The sequence below is a fragment of the Canis lupus genome, chromosome 19 (assembly GCF_003254725.2).
Source record: "Canis lupus dingo isolate Sandy chromosome 19, ASM325472v2, whole genome shotgun sequence".
Lineage (NCBI taxonomy): Eukaryota > Metazoa > Chordata > Mammalia > Carnivora > Canidae > Canis > Canis lupus.
The window spans coordinates 18184005-18200949 of record NC_064261.1 but is presented as its reverse complement, the minus strand read 5'-3'; the positions used below and the strand labels follow the sequence as shown (position 1 = coordinate 18200949).

The 16945-nt window shown below is 32.5% G+C and overlaps 1 protein-coding gene and 1 pseudogene across 10 annotated transcripts in view; one reads left to right on the top strand and one right to left on the bottom strand.

Moving 5' to 3' along the window:
* BLTP1 (bridge-like lipid transfer protein family member 1) overlaps positions 1-16945 on the top strand; it is a 204520-nt gene that overhangs the window by 134576 nt on the left and 52999 nt on the right. For 9 of the 10 annotated variants that reach the window (XM_025420514.3, XM_049097419.1, XM_049097424.1 and 6 more), the window contains 5 exons: positions 1742-1792; positions 4927-5133; positions 6577-6815; positions 12578-12822; positions 15161-15266. In XM_025420514.3, coding sequence (XP_025276299.3) covers positions 1742-1792; positions 4927-5133; positions 6577-6815; positions 12578-12822; positions 15161-15266 — 848 coding nt within the window. The remainder of the gene's footprint in view (positions 1-1741; positions 1793-4926; positions 5134-6576; positions 6816-12577; positions 12823-15160; positions 15267-16945) is intronic. The other variant, XM_049097420.1, reaches the window with a different exon arrangement.
* On the bottom strand, positions 12123-12274 carry LOC112642805 (U2 spliceosomal RNA; annotated as a pseudogene).

The window sequence follows — 16945 nt, the reverse complement described above, 5'->3', positions numbered from 1 at the left end:
AAAATAATTTTCTCCCTTTTTACAGTTGTTTTACTACATTTGGTTTACCCTTCCAAAAAACTGACTCCAGGTACATTGTCAGATCGTATAACAAGAAAAAATGTTTACAATGCAAACTTCAGTTAAACATTCAACATGCAAAAGCTTACATAATTCAACTTGTTAAAATTTTAGTCAAAAAATACATACTGTTTCTTGATTTTATGTTAAGTAATCATTACTCAAATTCACGCTGGGTTTTAAAACTCTATCTTGCCATTTTTCATTTAAAGAATTTAATAATAAAGCCTATGAGACTCTTCTAATAATATAGGTAAACTTTTTATAGTGAATATACCATACATACCATATTACTTTTCTTTTGATTCTTTGCTCTTAACCTTTTCTTTCTAAGTACTACTCTTAGATCTGTTTTGAATTGTTCTGATGATGATTACCTATATACACAATATATTCAGATCATTAACCTATTATCAATGTATTTAACCACTGACTTTGTTCAAATGCTTGGGAGTATATACTAATTTCCTTTCATTGGAGCAACTATATGTTGTAACTACAAAATATGCTTTGATAATTTAGGTCAGATTTTGAGAATTTGCTCTTTCTTAATATAATTAGTTTAATGTTCTATCATCTTACATTGAATCTGTCATGCTAAATACCACTAGAGGATTTTGTTTAGCTGCATAAAAATTAGGTATTAATCATATATTGATTAGTAACAGTTCTATTCATATTTTAAACATGAGTGATGTGATAACTGTCTTGGAGAACATTTCCTTCAATAGATGGTTAAGGCTGTTGGGGTAGTTTGGATCTGTAAGCCTAGAACCAAATAATATATTTCTTTATAGCTGCCTACATGGTACAGATCGCATTTCCTAAGCAGTCTGGAAAGACCAGGAAATTACAGTAGTTGTGACAGACAAGATCTTTTTTTTTATCATTCAGTGTGGGAGAAGGAATATTATGATATAATTGCAGTCTTACCAACTACCTACTGTGAGCTAGTAGCCTCACTTAGATTACTTTATATAATCCTAATCTGAATTCTGTGAACTGGGATGGTTTTATCCCACTTTACAGAAAAGTAAATTGAGCTTCAGAAAGATAAAAGCAAGTGCCTAAAATACTTAAAATCCTACAGTCAGTAAGAATTGTTGTCTGAATCTGTGCTTCTGCTAAACATTACTCCAGACCTTCAGTTCCATGATTCCATTGGTGGCTCTAAATTTAAAATACATGGTTACTTTAACCTATGCAGCAAGTAAAACAAATTTCTTTAGTTGTCTCAGATATTTTATTTACTCTATCCTCTTGAATTGTTTAGCTCTATTATCTGTTATCTCTTAAGGACTTCACATAGTCTCTAGACTTGCAAAACATAGTATTTATAAAATGGACTTTTTAGGAAGTATTATATAGTTATGTTTCTTGCCTTTGGAAAAAAGCGAAGATCCTTTTTTTTTTTTTAATAAAAGTTACGAATTATTCACTACTAGGCTCTGGTAGTTTTAAGACTTTCTGGATTTATTCTTTGATTTTTCATTTCTGATTTCAATTAAAAAGAAATGAAACTAAAAAGCAAATAGTTGAAAATTTTCTTTGAGGGAAAATTTTAAAAGTGGAAAATAAGAAAAGCATTCCAGATGATGGGTCATACTGTAACTAATTTACATATGAATGTTTATTTGCTTCCTTTTTGTTTTCCTGCTTTCTCTTGAATCTTCATCTGTAGACTGGAGGATTTTCCTACATCTCCTACAAGCACAGCCAAACAAGAGTTTCTGTATGTCATATTACTTTTTTTCCCCATGGGCTTTGTGATTAACATAGTATTGAATAGTTTTAAAGAAATATTTAGATTATATGCATGGCTGTGAATGTATATAGTTAGTTATTATATTGTAGCTTTAATATAGATCCTTTTATAGATTAAAGCTTACTGACATTCAAGGAACACACAGAGGTAAGGGCTACCTTTTGATAATTCACGCTTTGTTTTGTTGTTGAACGATTTTAACACTATAGTTATGTGTTGCTTGTGCTTCTTTAAGACACCTCGCTGTTAAAATTTATATTATTGTAAATCCTTCTTAAGGTTTGATGTGATAATAGAAACTAAAAAATTTTACATGAATAAGAGTAATTGCAAAAATAATTATTAAAATATTAATATATGAAAACATTGACACGTCTCAACTTTATAATTTTGTTTTTAAGATGAGCATTAAAGAAAATAAGATGAGGAGAGTTTACTACTCTGTTGACAGATTTTATGTATGGCTTTTACTATATGTGCTTTTATATTTTAACTGTCTTGATTTGACCCAAGTATATCTGATATTTTGTGTCAGTAAGCCCTACTGAGTGCTATTAATTTAAGTATGTGTTACATGAGTCTTACATGCAGGTGGAGATAGAGTAGAGACAATGAAGCCCTGGAGTAAATCCTCAAATTATTTACTCGGCCTGTTGGATCGAGAAGGATGGGACCTGCATTTAAGACCATAGCCTAGACTCAGGAAGTAAAGAAAATGGGGAAAAAGTATTTGCCTCATTAGGCACTGTGGTCATTGTAGCTGATCACAGTGGATCCGAACTTTGTGAGGGTAGACTACCACTGTCAGTGAATTCTTTAACAAGATTGATTGGTCACTTGCTATGAACTTTTTACGTATATGCAGCATGTCTATGGTGCTACAAGTTCTTATAGCCTTCAGAGAGATTTTGACTACTTCTTTCTTGTGTAAAAGTTGTATATATACTATATACTGTGTGATTTAGATTAAGTGACAACTCTGTTCAAGAATTAAAATAAAGGGATCCCTGGGTAGTGCAGCGGTTTGGTGCCTGCCTGCCTTTGGCCCAGGGTGCAATCCTGGAGACCCGGGATCGAATCCCACATCGGGCTCCCGGTGCATGGAGCCTGCTTCTCCCTCTGCCTGTGTCTCTGCCCCTCTCTCTCTCTCTCTCTCTCTCTCTCTCTGTGACTATCATAAATAAATAAATTTTAAAAAAAGAATTAAAATAAAATTATGAATAGAAAACTCACTTAGCTTGTAAACTATTTAAGTCTTCATTCTGTGTCTCCTTACATCTTTAACACATGCAGTTTGACAGGAGTTAGATATCCTCTATAGTTTCAGGCTCAGTTTGATCAAAATAGATCTATCATGTTGTCCAGCTCAGAAGAAAACCACTCACCTTTTAGTGGTAGGCACCATTTACATAGACTACAGTGTGAAAGGGGCCCTCTGGAGTTAGCACAGAGCACCTGAAGTCCTTAACATCAGAATTTTCATTGGAGATATCATAGTAGGGTCCTTGTAGGAGAGCAGTCAGCCCAATTAGCTTTCCATTCTTACTTTACTGTATACCTGAAATTCTAGTGTTATATTTGTGCTTATATAATCAAAAGAAATATTTAAACAGACTTCTGTCTATAGATTATAAAGGTAAAGCAGTGACATAGGTATAGAATTTTACTGTCATAATAACAAGACAGACTTCATTGTATGTTTAGTTTCATTGAGTAGATGGATGCTGTTCACAAGTGTAAAATCATTTGCATTTTAGCACCATCTGAGTGTTCTGGCTTATGCTGAAATTGAATTTAAAATGAAATCTCATTAATGATAAAAGTAGCTTTATCATAACATTTAAGAAAAGATTCCAAATTCAGTAGTCAATATCCCAGAATCTATTCTCATGCTTGCTAGACCAATTTCATATCTTAACTTTTTTTTCTAGTCAGTGATAGTCTCTGAGAAATAGTTGCCTTTGTAGAAGAAAGCTATATAGTTCGCCAGTAATCATTTTTTAATTTTATATAATACTTGCATTTCATTTGTCTGTAAATAATCAGCACCTCTAATAGAGCCATTGTTATGCTTCTCAAGGTTTACTTTAATAAAAGTTAGATGTGATAAATCGATTGTTTAGATCCATGAGACTGTAAATGAATTCTTAGTAAATCCTCTATAGCCTAAGTCGAGATAAATATATGTGAACTGACCTGTAGTTAATACGAAATTTGCATTTTATGTGTTGTTTTGCTAAATCTATTGTCAAGAATCTTTTGCCCATTTGAAAGATAATATTTATGTTTGAGGCTGTCCATTTACTAACTGGGCCTTTACTGGTGCAGTTCATTGATGTGAAGCTTTCCATTCTATACGTCAAAACTGCTTTATCACGGCTTCTATATACATGACTTATCACATGTTGTCTGTGGAATTCCACAGCTGTAGTGTTGGAAGTCATTCCTCAGCTGTACTTCTTTCCTCTCACTAATTTCACAAAATTCAGTGAGTGCCTACCATGCTTAAGGTACTGTTGTAGGCATTAGAAGAGAGAGCAAGAAATCAAGAAGTACCTTTGCTTTATGTCTGTATTAATTAGTAAAGCTTACTAATTTTTAACTAAGTAGTTATTTATTATGAATTTTTCTTCTATCATTCCTTTGACCCTTGTTGAAAATCTTAAAAATGAAAAACGCAAGTTAAATTTCTTCTTTCCCGTATATTTCTTCCAACATATTATATGATTGATGAATTCCTTTGATTAAATTCTAAGAAGTACAGTATTTTATTATATATTATTTATTTTAAATCCCTAAAATAAATTGGGGACAAAAAGAGGAATTCTGAATGGAGGAAAAATTAAAATGGAATTTTGTGAGCACATACATGTTTTCTTCTGTAAACTCCATTAAAGATATGGAATGATTTTGAGTGCCAACAATATAAGATAAATGCATTTCAATGCTTTTATAAAACTTTTCCTCAATACATGATTTAAATGCATGAAAAATCTTAAGTCATTTAGTTCATTGAATGATTTTTAAAGCATCACCTTACTACTTTTCAACATTTTTCTTTTTTTGGCTATATTTTAATGGTCCTCCTTTTTTATTAATAGAACTGTAGTGAAGTGTAGTATTGCCAAGTCACAAGCCCTCTACAGTGCCCAGAGAGGGTTGAAGACTAACAATGCTGCCGTGTTCAAAGTAGGAGCTATCAGCATCAACATTCCCCAGCACCCTGCCACCTTACATAGCATGATGGTTCGAAGTTCCCACCAACTATCTAAGCAGATCTCAGATCTTATCAGACAGCCTTCTACAGCGTAAGTTATTTCTTCAAGTTCTGGTTCCATGTGATACTTCAAATTGATCTTTGGTGTGTTAGCAATAGTTTGGAGGAAGACAGAGGGTTTCATTCAAATATTGACCAGTATGAACTATGGTGCAGTTGGAAAATAGCCACATATGTTTGTGGAAGAATCCTATGGGATATAAAGTACTTTGTCACAAATGCAATCGTCCGTGTTCTGTATTGCATCGATAAAGCTTAAGAGATCCCAGAGATTTGTGGATATCATAAGAGGTACTAAAAAAAAAAGCAAATCGACAAATTCTAGGACTGTATCAATCCATATTTACTTGAAACTCATTGTAATTTATGACTGCATAGATTTAAAAACTACAGTGGCCATTTATGTCCCAAGCATGGTTTTGTGTATACTGTATATGAAATTGTTGTACATGGTTCAAGGCATGATATGATCATGCCACATAAATATTATAAAGGTTGGTAAACTGGATCTTTGTACGTTCACTGCTATTCCCTGTCTCTATAGCTCTTGTTCATGGGTATGCATTGCCAAGATTTATTCCTGATCCTCAAAGCTATATAACTAATGAATAATTAGTAAATATATGATAAATAAAAGGTAAAAAAAAAATTATCTTATTATGATCCTTTTGCCTAACCTATAGGGTAGAAAAACATCAGTGAGTCTTTTTCCAGTGTCCTAAAGCAGTGATATTTCTAATTGTTTTATTGAGCTTTAATTCTATTCATGTCGAGTTGAGTAAGTAGTAATAATTTAAATATGTTTCTCCTGTTAGTGGAGTATGTAATCCAAAATGGGTACATAAGACGTAGTTTAAAAATATGCCAAGGAACTTTTCTTTATTATAATGTATTGGAAACAGAGTGTAATAGTTTAAAAAAATGAGACTCTTGTCAAAGTGAATTAAAATCCTGGTTTCACCATTTTCTAGCTAGGCTTCCTCATTTGTGAAGCAGATAATCATACCTACTCAAAGGTTTTTGTGAGATAAATGAATAAATGATGAAACACACAGAACACTAAGAATATTACCTGGCACATAGTAAGTGCTCAAAAAATTATTGTTATTGTATATATTGTTATTAATAGTGATAGTGATAGTAGCAACAGTAGTAATATTACAATATTACAATCAGTAGTAGAGTACAATGCTTAAATCAGAATTTGGAATCAGACAAACATGAGTTTTAACTCTAGTTTCACAATAATATGAATGGCTTTCACAGCATAACATTCATTTGTATTGTTATTACTTCTTGTTTACTTTTCTAGATCATCATTTTTCTATGGTTTTTTTAGGAAGTCTTCAAGTGGGCTTGAATTAGATAATCTCTGTTAATTTTTGCTATTTTTCATTGATAATTCTAATAATTGCATACAGTAAAATGGTAGCTGTTCTAATTGTGTTTTTTAAATTATTTTTTTGCTTTATAGCCCTCAGCCCATGAAAGAAGATATTGCAACACCCCTACCTTCTGAAAAAACCCCAACAAGTGTTAATCAAACTCCTGTTGAAACAAATGAATTTCCTCAGCTACCTGAAGGTTTAGAAAAGAAGCCCATTGTTCTTAAATTCAGTGCCATGTTAGATGGTATAGCCATTGGAGCAGCACTTTTACCATCTCTGAAAGCAGAATACAAAATGGGAAGAATGAGAAGTCATGGAATGACAGGTAATGTTACATTTTGAATTCAGCCCCTTAAACTATATGATTGGTTTGAGAAATAAGTAATATTTTCATGAAAAAGTACACTTGTTTTGTAGATCTTGCATGAAAATTTAAATAATTTTAATCAGAGTACTTTTAAATTTCATTAATAATGTACTTCAGCCAAGTAAAAAAATACCAGTTACACCTTCCTTGAGGACTCTGCTTTTATTTGAACTCTGCAGAGCTATTCAACTATTGAGGTCATTTCTGATCAAACTAAAGTTGAATATGTTTCTATACCTGTTAGCTTCTTTATAGTCTGAATAACTTGGTTTATTTTCACATTGGGTGAATTTAGCTCATATCAGAGGTTATTTGGCTTTTTCATAATAGCTACTTCTATAAGGTTTTGTGATCCTTATATACTCTCTCCAAAAGTTTTTTGCTATTGTATTTTTATTCTGAAACATAATACAAAATGTGTAAATTATTTACACAGTTTCAAGTATAATAAAGAACTGTGATCTTACCAACCAGTTAAACAAACTGAAAATGAAAACATTACCGGTATTGTGAAGGCTCATTCAATGAATATTATCACTACCACATTTTCTTCATGACTGCCCACGAAATAACCATTAACATGAATTTTGTGTTACCCATTCCTTTGCTTTTCTTTATAGTTTTACCACATATGTATATACTCGTAAATGGCTTATGTTCTGAACTTATTTGTATGGATTTCCACTAATGTATTTTTTTAAAGATTTTATTTGTTTGAGAGAGAGCATGAGCAGGGAGGAGGAGCAGGGGGAGCAGGAGAAACAGGCTCCATGCTGAACAAGACAGCCCAAAACAGGGCTCCATTGCAGGACCCTAGGATCATGACCTGAGCTGAAGGCAGATGCTTTTTTTTTTTTTTTTTTTTTTTTATTTTCATGCAGACTTTAATTCTTTTAAAAGCTGAACAAATCTTTTAAAGACAATTACCTGCTTTACAAAATGGTCTTTTATTCTCTTTTCCATAGTCCATTTTATTTATTTATTTATTTTTATTTTGTTTTAATTTATTTTTTATTGGTGTTCAATTTACTAACATACAGAATAACCCCCAGTGCCCGTCACCCATTCACTCCCACCCCCCGCCCTCCTCCCCTTCTACCACCCCCAGTTCGTTTCCCAGAGTTAGCAGTCTTTACGTTCTGTCTCCCTTTCTGATATTTCCCACACATTTCTTCTCCCTTCCCTTATATTCCCTTTCACTATTATTTATATTCCCCAAATGAATGAGAACATATAATGTTTGTCCTTCTCCGACTGACTTACTTCACTCAGCATAATACCCTCCAGTTCCATCCACGTTGAAGCAAATGGTGGGTATTTGTCATTTCTAATAGCTGAGTAATATTCCATTGTATACATAAACCACATCTTCTTTATCCATTCATCTTTCGTTGGACACCGAGGCTCCTTCCACAGTTTGGCTATCGTGGCCATTGCTGCTATAAACATCGGGGTGCAGGTGTCCCGGCGTTTCATTGCATTTGTATCTTTGGGGTAAATCCCCAACAGTGCAATTGCTGGGTCGTAGGGCAGGTATATTTTTAACTGTTTGAGGAACCTCCACACAGTTTTCCAGAGTGGCTGCACCAGTTCACATTCCCACCAACAGTGTATGAGGGTTCCCTTTTCTCCGCATCCTCTCCAACATTTGTGGTTTCCTGCCTTGTTAATTTTCCCCATTCTCACTGGTGTGAGGTGGTATCTCATTGTGGTTTTGATTTGTATTTCCCTGATGGCAAGTGATGCAGAGCATTTTCTCATATGCATGTTGACCAACTGAGCCACTCAGGCACCCTCCACTAATGTATTTTTTAATTGGAATGTTGTTGTTGTTTTTTTCTTTTTGCTGTACATTTTGTTTGAGATTCACCTGTTCATTCATGTATCTGCTGGTTCATTCATTTTTCACTGAAACGTAAGAGTCCATTCAGTGATTACATTACAGTTTGTCTACTATTGATAGATATTTGGCTCCTTTTATTTTTTTGCTATTATATTTGTTCTCATGCCCATCTCTTGGTACACATGTGCATGAGATTCTCAAGGGTATTTACTTAGGAGTGGTATAGCTAGACTATAGGGTAAATGCATCTTCAGTTTTATTAGAAAGTACAAAACTGTTTCCCAAAGAATTTGTGTTCACCAGTATTTATTGTCCTTCCAGTATTAGATGATAGTTCCCATTATTCCATATCCTTGTCAACACTTGGTATATTCTGACTTTTAAATTTCTGCTCTGTCTGGTAAATGTGGAATGGTATCTCACTGTGGAGTTAACTTATATTTCTGTAATTAAGCTGAATTTTTTTATGTTATTAAAATATCCTTATGTATTTTCTTATATGAAGTGCCTCTTGATGGTTATTGTTTTTTGCCCATTTTACAATTGAGTCATTTGTATTTTTTTGTTGTTCACAGGAATTATTTATATGTTTTACATGTTAAACTTTTAATATTGTAATATTGATATTATATATTTGTATATATTTACCATCTTATGAGAGGCTTATTTCACATTGTCTTTTGACCAATAGATATTCTTAGGTTTTTTTTGTTTTTTTTTTTAATTTTTATTTATTTATGATAGTCACACAGAGAGAGAGAGGGGCGGAGACATAGGCAGAGGGAGAAGCAGGCTCCATGCACCAGGAGCCCGATATGGGATTCGATCCCGGGTCTCCAGGATCGCGCCCTGGGTCAAAGGCAGGTGCTAAACCGCTGCGCCACCCAGGGATCCCGATATTCTTAGTTTTAAAGTAATTGAATTTAGCAATATTTTCTTGTATGATGTGTATTTTTATATGTTAAAGAAATCCTTAACTTCTCAGGATTATGAAGATATTATCTTATATTGTCTGTTAAATGTTTTATATTGTCTGTTAAATTTTGCTTTTAAGTTCTTAATCTATGTGGAATTATTTTTTTCTTTAATTTGGTGTAGATTTATCTTATCAATTATTGCAGCATCAGTTATTGACTGATTTGTCCTTTTTTTCAGTGATACATAGTCCGTTTTTGTCAACTCTTAAGTGTTCATATGTGTGGGGTCTGTCTCAGAGTTCTTTATTATGCTTCATTGGCCGATTTGCACCACCTATTTATAATCTCATATTGTTACCTGACAGTTCCTTTTTAAGGAGTTATCTTGGTTATTTTTGATTACTCCTTCATATATGTTTTGGAGATCAGTTTGTCAAGTTCTCTGAAAAAGCCTATTTGAATTCTTAGAGGAATTAAATCTGTAGATTCACTTGGGGAGAATTGGCAATATTGATTGATACTGAGAATTAATGCAATATTTAACCTTTCTATTCTTGAATATGTATTTCTTTGTCTCTTTAGGTCTTCAGTGTTTTTCTACAAAGTTTAAAATTTTTTAATTAAAGGTTTTGCACCTGTTACAAAAAATGTCATATATATTTATCATTTGATATGATTATCATATATCATTTATATTTATTTATATAATACATATATCCTATAAATACCTTACGTTGTTGTTATTGTTTAGTAATTACAAATGTGATATTTTGTAAAATTGCGTTCTCTAAACTGGTGGGGATTTTGTACAAATGCACTTGATTTTTTATGGTAATTTTATACTCAGCAACCATGGTAAATTTTTTCTTTTTATTGCTAATAAGATTCTTTGGAATTTCCTAAGTAGATACTTGTTCCATGTGCAAATGATACTTTTGTTTATTCCTTTCTAGTCTTTAAGAATTTTTATTTCTTTTTCTTATTGCGCTTCTGCTACAATGTTCAGAAAAAGGGGATATTACAGGCATCCTTGTCTTACTCTCATTTCTTAAGGGAGTTGGTATTTCACCAATAAATGCGATGTGGGGTGTAAGGGTTTGCTAGAGTCCCTTTATCAGGTTAAGAAAATTAATTTCTATTCCTAGTATACTAAGAGTTTCTATGAAGAAAAATTGGTGAATATTATCAGATGCTTTTTTCTACATCTGTTGAGATTAAAGTTTGTTTTCTCCTTTATGCCATTAACAAGTTATATTATTAATTTAAAAATGTGCATGTATGCACATATATAAATATATGCACATATGTATTCATATATATTTACATGTATTTCTTTATTCCTACTCCTAGCATTTTAGGTTTTCTTTATTGAGAGGAATTTTTCTGAACATCTAGATTTTTCTGTTACTAGGAAGAGAAGCACTTTGAAGGGAGTTTGCAGATTTGGCAGTCAGAAGTATTAGGCCTTCACATATTGGCCAGACAATAAGTTAGTCTCATGTTGGCCATTTATTCAGAGCATCCATGAAATCTAAGACTCAACAGAGACAGTATCAAAAGCCAAATAGGCAGTTTGGAATTAGGAAGATATAAATATTTAGGGGCACACTAAATGTACTATCAGATATCTAAACAGATAAGAATACATAGTTCTTGAAATGAAGGAAAGGAACAAAAATAGGAAAAGAATGACTGTATTAGTGATAAGAGATGACCTGAGGCCTAGCATTACTTTAATGTTGTTTTTATTTAGCAATGATGGTGGTGGTAGTAAAAGTGGTAATTACTGTGATAGCCCCCCACACTTGCATCCTGCAAGTGATGGTCACTGAGCCTGCCTGGTTGGAGTTAGTAAGAGAAGATCAAAGCAGTCATGACCTATTTGGCCATTCACAGATGTACCATTTGGTGAAAGAGCATTTTTCTGTTTATGGCTAACACATTCTAAGAACAAACATTGTATAGCGAGTGAATATAGTGAATATAACCAATGTAACATATGGGAGTGATCTTTTACTAGTATTTTGAAAAAAGAATTATTTCTGGCACAATTGAGAACACTAGGATTATTTATTAAACTATAATATGTATGTAGGCAAAATAGGCTATTTAATGATGTTTGAGTGGAGAGAATTGGTAAGGTATAGAACAGTATAAGATTTTGTTGGTTGGAAAGGAGTATGCATGTATACATTACACAGTAAATGCAATGGTCAATCATAGATCTTGATTTTAACAAGGTTTCTTCTACTCCTTAATGTCTTCATAAACTGGAAGCTAGAGAGATATGGCTTGCATAATAGTATAGGCTATATATTTATAATTGTTTGAACAGCTGCATGCCACATAGTTGATTTAAGTGTTTAGTACCAACAGTAGTTTTAATAAACTAAAACGCATACCATATCCTTGTTTGGTATATGGTCCCATTAATAATTATTGTTAAGGTCAAAAATACATGTGTTCACATAATTTTATACCTGATGAATGTTTTCAGTGAGTACAATGGTTTGACAATTTTCACTGTTTCCTTCCGTACTGAATCAGGATCAGGAAGCTAGCTGTTAGGTGCTAATCTCTGTTAATAAAGTAGTGTAAATATGAATGTAGATTGGAATTTTTTACACTTGATCTTAGCCAAAAGGCCAAGAAGCAATGATTAGAATTTTTTGTACACTTAATTCCTCTTGTTATAATTCTTCTGTGATAAGGGCAGTTTCTTTCTGTTCTACTTTCAATGAAATAAAGAACATTTGTAGGTGTTTCTCTGGCACCTACTAGGCTTAATTAAATAGTACTTTCTGGCTTAATAATACTGACTGAGTCATAGTAGTACCCATACATATATATAAGGATTTCTTTTACTTGTGATGTGTATGCATTTTTTTAGAAACCATTTTTTTAAAACCAGGGAGTGAATGAGCACCTGAACAAACAATAACTTTTCTTATTTCTTATAGGTGCACAGACCAGGTTTACATTTGAGCTGCCAAATCACAGATTACGTTTTACTTCCAAAGTGTCTGCCACAGATATGTCAACCATTCCTCCTTCTGCTAGTCTCAACCTTCCTCCTGTTACTATGTCAGGAAAATATATAATGGAAGAACATGATAGTTATTCAGATCAGGTGTGGAGTATTGATGAACTGCCTTCCAAACAAGGGTACTATTTACAGGGAAATTATCTACGTTGTGTGGCAGAAGTAAGTTTACTTTTTAATTTTCTTATGTTTTATCATTTAGAAGTCTTTAAGGTTTAGATGTACCAAAAAATGTAGTGATCTAAACTTTTAAGACAAATCATTAAATCATTTATTCTTACAGAATTCTGTTCCAAGTCTTGTATGTGTATGTACTCATGTGTATATATCTTTTTCTCTATAGTTTAGTTTAAACATGCTTTTTTTTTTGTTAGTCATCTTTGAATTTATATTTCTTACATTAGGTGTCATATCCATCTCTTTAATATTTTACGGTTCATTTGATTATAAAAAAGCTAATAGCATTTATATGCATTGACTTGTATAATACTTAAATCAATCCTAAAAAACAGAAATTTTTTTCTTAATTTTTAAGTGAAAAAACAGCCTTCAGGAGGTTACATGATTCATCAGGAATCCATAATTATTAACTAACAGTCTTCTTTTTCATAATTATTAGCAATCTAAAGGTCATACAGATAAAATACAATCAAATTCACAGACTAATTTCTAAGGGATGTTGAAAATCAGTGTACCTGATTTCATCATTGTTTTTTCACTTTATATTGGTACAACTGTCCTAAGTTTAAAAAAACATTCCAATACATATTTTTTGCTTGATTTGCGGTAAGCAACTCATCTTTTATTATATTAATTCAATACAGTAGGAAATTGAAGCTGAGAGAAATTAAGTAACTTTCCCTATATCTTTCCACTATCACATGAGAGATGTAGGATTCATACACAGTGCTATCTCTCAGCTTGCTTTGTCAGTTTGTTAGAAACGGTTGCAATCTTATCAAAAAACAGTTGTCTCTTTCTTTTGTGAGTTTCATTTTCTAAAATGTAAAGCATCTCTGAGAATGCTTTTTGAGTTCTTTGCTAGAAATTTCACAGCTATGGGAGATACTTAATTGAAGTCTGATTTATCTTCTTTAGACCCTGCTTATCCTAACACCTCTCTAAAGATGGGATTTCTTTATGTGAAAAATTAGTGTACAAGATTCTAGAAGTCAGATATTTATTTAAAAGGTAGATTGAACCCTGGGTGGCGCAGCGGTTTAGCACCTGCCTTTGGCCCAGGGCGCGATCCTGGAGACCCGGGATCAAATCCCACGTCGGGCTCCCGGTGCATGGAGCCTGCTTCTCCCTCTGCCTGTGTCTCTGCCTCTCTCTCTCTCTCTCTCTCTGTGTGACTATTATAAATAAATAAAAATTTAAAAAAAAATTTAAAAAAAAGCATATTTCATTTGTCCTTTCTGTTCTGAAAAATGAGTACTCAAACTCTGGTATAACAGTACTATTCTTAATGCTTCATTTGATAGAAAATAAATCTGATGTGACATGTTGCATAATTTATTACTAATATTTGCTATTAGAAAAGGTATAAAGTATGTAGTTGGGGAAGAACACAATCCCACATTTGCTAAATATGCAGTTAATTACAAACACTTGAAAGAATCTAAAGTTGCATTCCTCAGACAGTTGCCTGTTTTACTATGGCTTGAAATAAATACACATGAAAATCATCTTAGCCCATTCAGTACTACTCTATACAAAATAAAAAGTGTCAAGTGCTACTTAGACTCTATGTAAAGACTACTAAAGTAAAATAGTAAAGACTACTTTTAAGTAAAGACTACTAAATCCACTTTGCTTTGTTAATTTTTGATCAAAATATGAATATTAAGTGGCAAATTTGAAGCATTTACCTTACTCATAAGGGTGTTTCAGTCTGTCTTTATTATAATACTGAACTTCAATTAGGGCTTGCTTTATATTTAATCTATTAATTCTTCATATAAATCTTATGCTTTCTACTAATTGTAGGGCGTATATTAAAACTTACGGAGTATATCTGATTTGCTCTTTCATGTGAAAGCAAACCTCATGAGAGCCATGATTTTGTCATTTTTATTCACAGCTATATCCTTAGCTTCTAAAGAGGTACACAATGCAGATGGTCAATAAATATTTGAATGTGTAAATAAATTTACTTTCATGTGTAATGATACTTGTCCATGGTTATAACACTACAACAGTAGTCATTGAAAGTAAATAACTACTCTAGACAAAATTTCAATTTCGAAATTATCAAGTTGCCAAAAAAAGAAACCTTATAGGCTACTGTTATTAAAAAAAAATTAAGGAATGGCTCGTAATAATGTCAGACCAGTAAATGTTGGGTAATCTGAATATTTTTTAACCTTTTTCCAAATAATATGTAGATAATTTATTGTTTTTCTTCAGAATTTGAGTTGACCTATGTGAGCAAAAGATGTATTTACAACAAATACAGTCAGTAATGTTAATCATCTACTATTCTGATTTTGTTTGGCAGGTTGGTTCCTTTGAACATAATCTCACAACTGATCTTCTAAATCACTTGGTATTTGTACAGAAAGTGTTCATGAAGGAAGTTAATGAAGTAATACAGAAAGTTTCTGGTAAGATAATCTGGTACCTTGTAATATAGAATATATAGCAGATTTTTATTCTCATCAGCTAGGTGATGTTCCATGTATCTATGGTATGAGTGAGTATTGATCCTATCATTTAGATATAGTTATTGAGTAATTCCCTAAAAACTTTGCATTCCTTTTCTGGCTTTTCCACCTACAGATTCTTTTGCTTATTACTTTTGTCATATGTAGCATATACATTTATGATTCATAAACTTTACAAAGCCCCTTTATGCTTCCTTTCCCCAGCCCCCAAAAAAGCTAATATGTCTACTAACCAAACTAATCTTATCCATTTGGGAACAAGATTTAGATCAATATAAGATGTTGACTTTATAAAGCACATGGTGACTCTACTTGCTACATGGTAAATCATCTATAGCAACACTTATTATATTTTTGCTATGCCTCAAGAGTAGATTACAAATGAGCATCTTAATTACAGTTTTACATTTTAACAGGAAATATATGTTTGATTTAAAAAATGTTTAACTGACTTTTAATTCAGTTAAAGTATTAAGAGGTATCAGGATGGAAAATAAGTTGACTTTACACAAGAATTCTTGAGGCTAAATATTTCCAGTACAGATATAATCATGTTAAAATGATAGTGAAGGCACAAGAGGCAATTCCTCCATGTTGGTGAATAAGTCCATTCATTTAACAGATTTATTAAGTATCTGAGTATTCAATTATAATTCTAATGAGTTTTGTGAATGACAAGAACAGGGTGCTATGTCTATGTCAGAGAAGAAACTAATCTAGTTTAAGAAATCAGAAAAGGCTATACAGAGGAAGTCCTATCCAAAGCCTCATAAATGAAATCCATTTGGCAAGAAAGAAGAGGTAGAAAAGATGCAGGCAGGACTTATGGACAAGTATTTGATAAGGCCCCAAAGAGGGACAAAACTCAATGCAGTAGGGAATTAAGTTATGTTGTACCCATGTGAGCAACAGATTTTCCTGATTCTCATGGGCTGGTTCTGATTTTATCTGAAGTCAGGAAACTAATAAATGATTATATTGAAGAAGCTCAGTAGAACTATAGAATTTCACAAGTTGAGTTGTAAAAAATCAGATCAGTTGGTAGCCTGGGAATTCTGAAAGTTGTTGAATACAAACTGTTAAGGAAGAAAAAAAATAAATAGTGAAGTCCTTTCTGCCACTGAAGGTGCCTCTATTTGGGGAATATACTGAAGTTTTGATGTGGCCCATTTACATGGTTAAAATCACATTAGAACATTGTGATATGGAAGTTAAGAATATTTTAAACTAGTGAATTTGTATGAGTTCTAAAGAATATTTTCAAGTCTATTATTGCTGAATATAAGAAAAAACATTTGACTCTTAAACTAATTTTGTATCTTTCTTTTTTACATTTAAATTCAATTAGTAAAATTAGTATCTTTCATGGTTTAAAAAGCTAGCATTGTAGAATTCTAATCAGACTGGCACTATAAGTTGCCCTTGAGGTAGTTTTGATGAAGAAAAAGGCTTTTCTTAACGTTCGAATTACAGTTGGTGAGGAGTTAAAAGTATATCCCTAGGTCTATGAAGAATGAACTGGAAAAGAAGATTAGAAATTCCTCAAAGAGTTACAAATAGATCTGCCCTATGACCCAGCAATTGCACTGCTGGGGATTTACCCCAAAGATATAGATGCA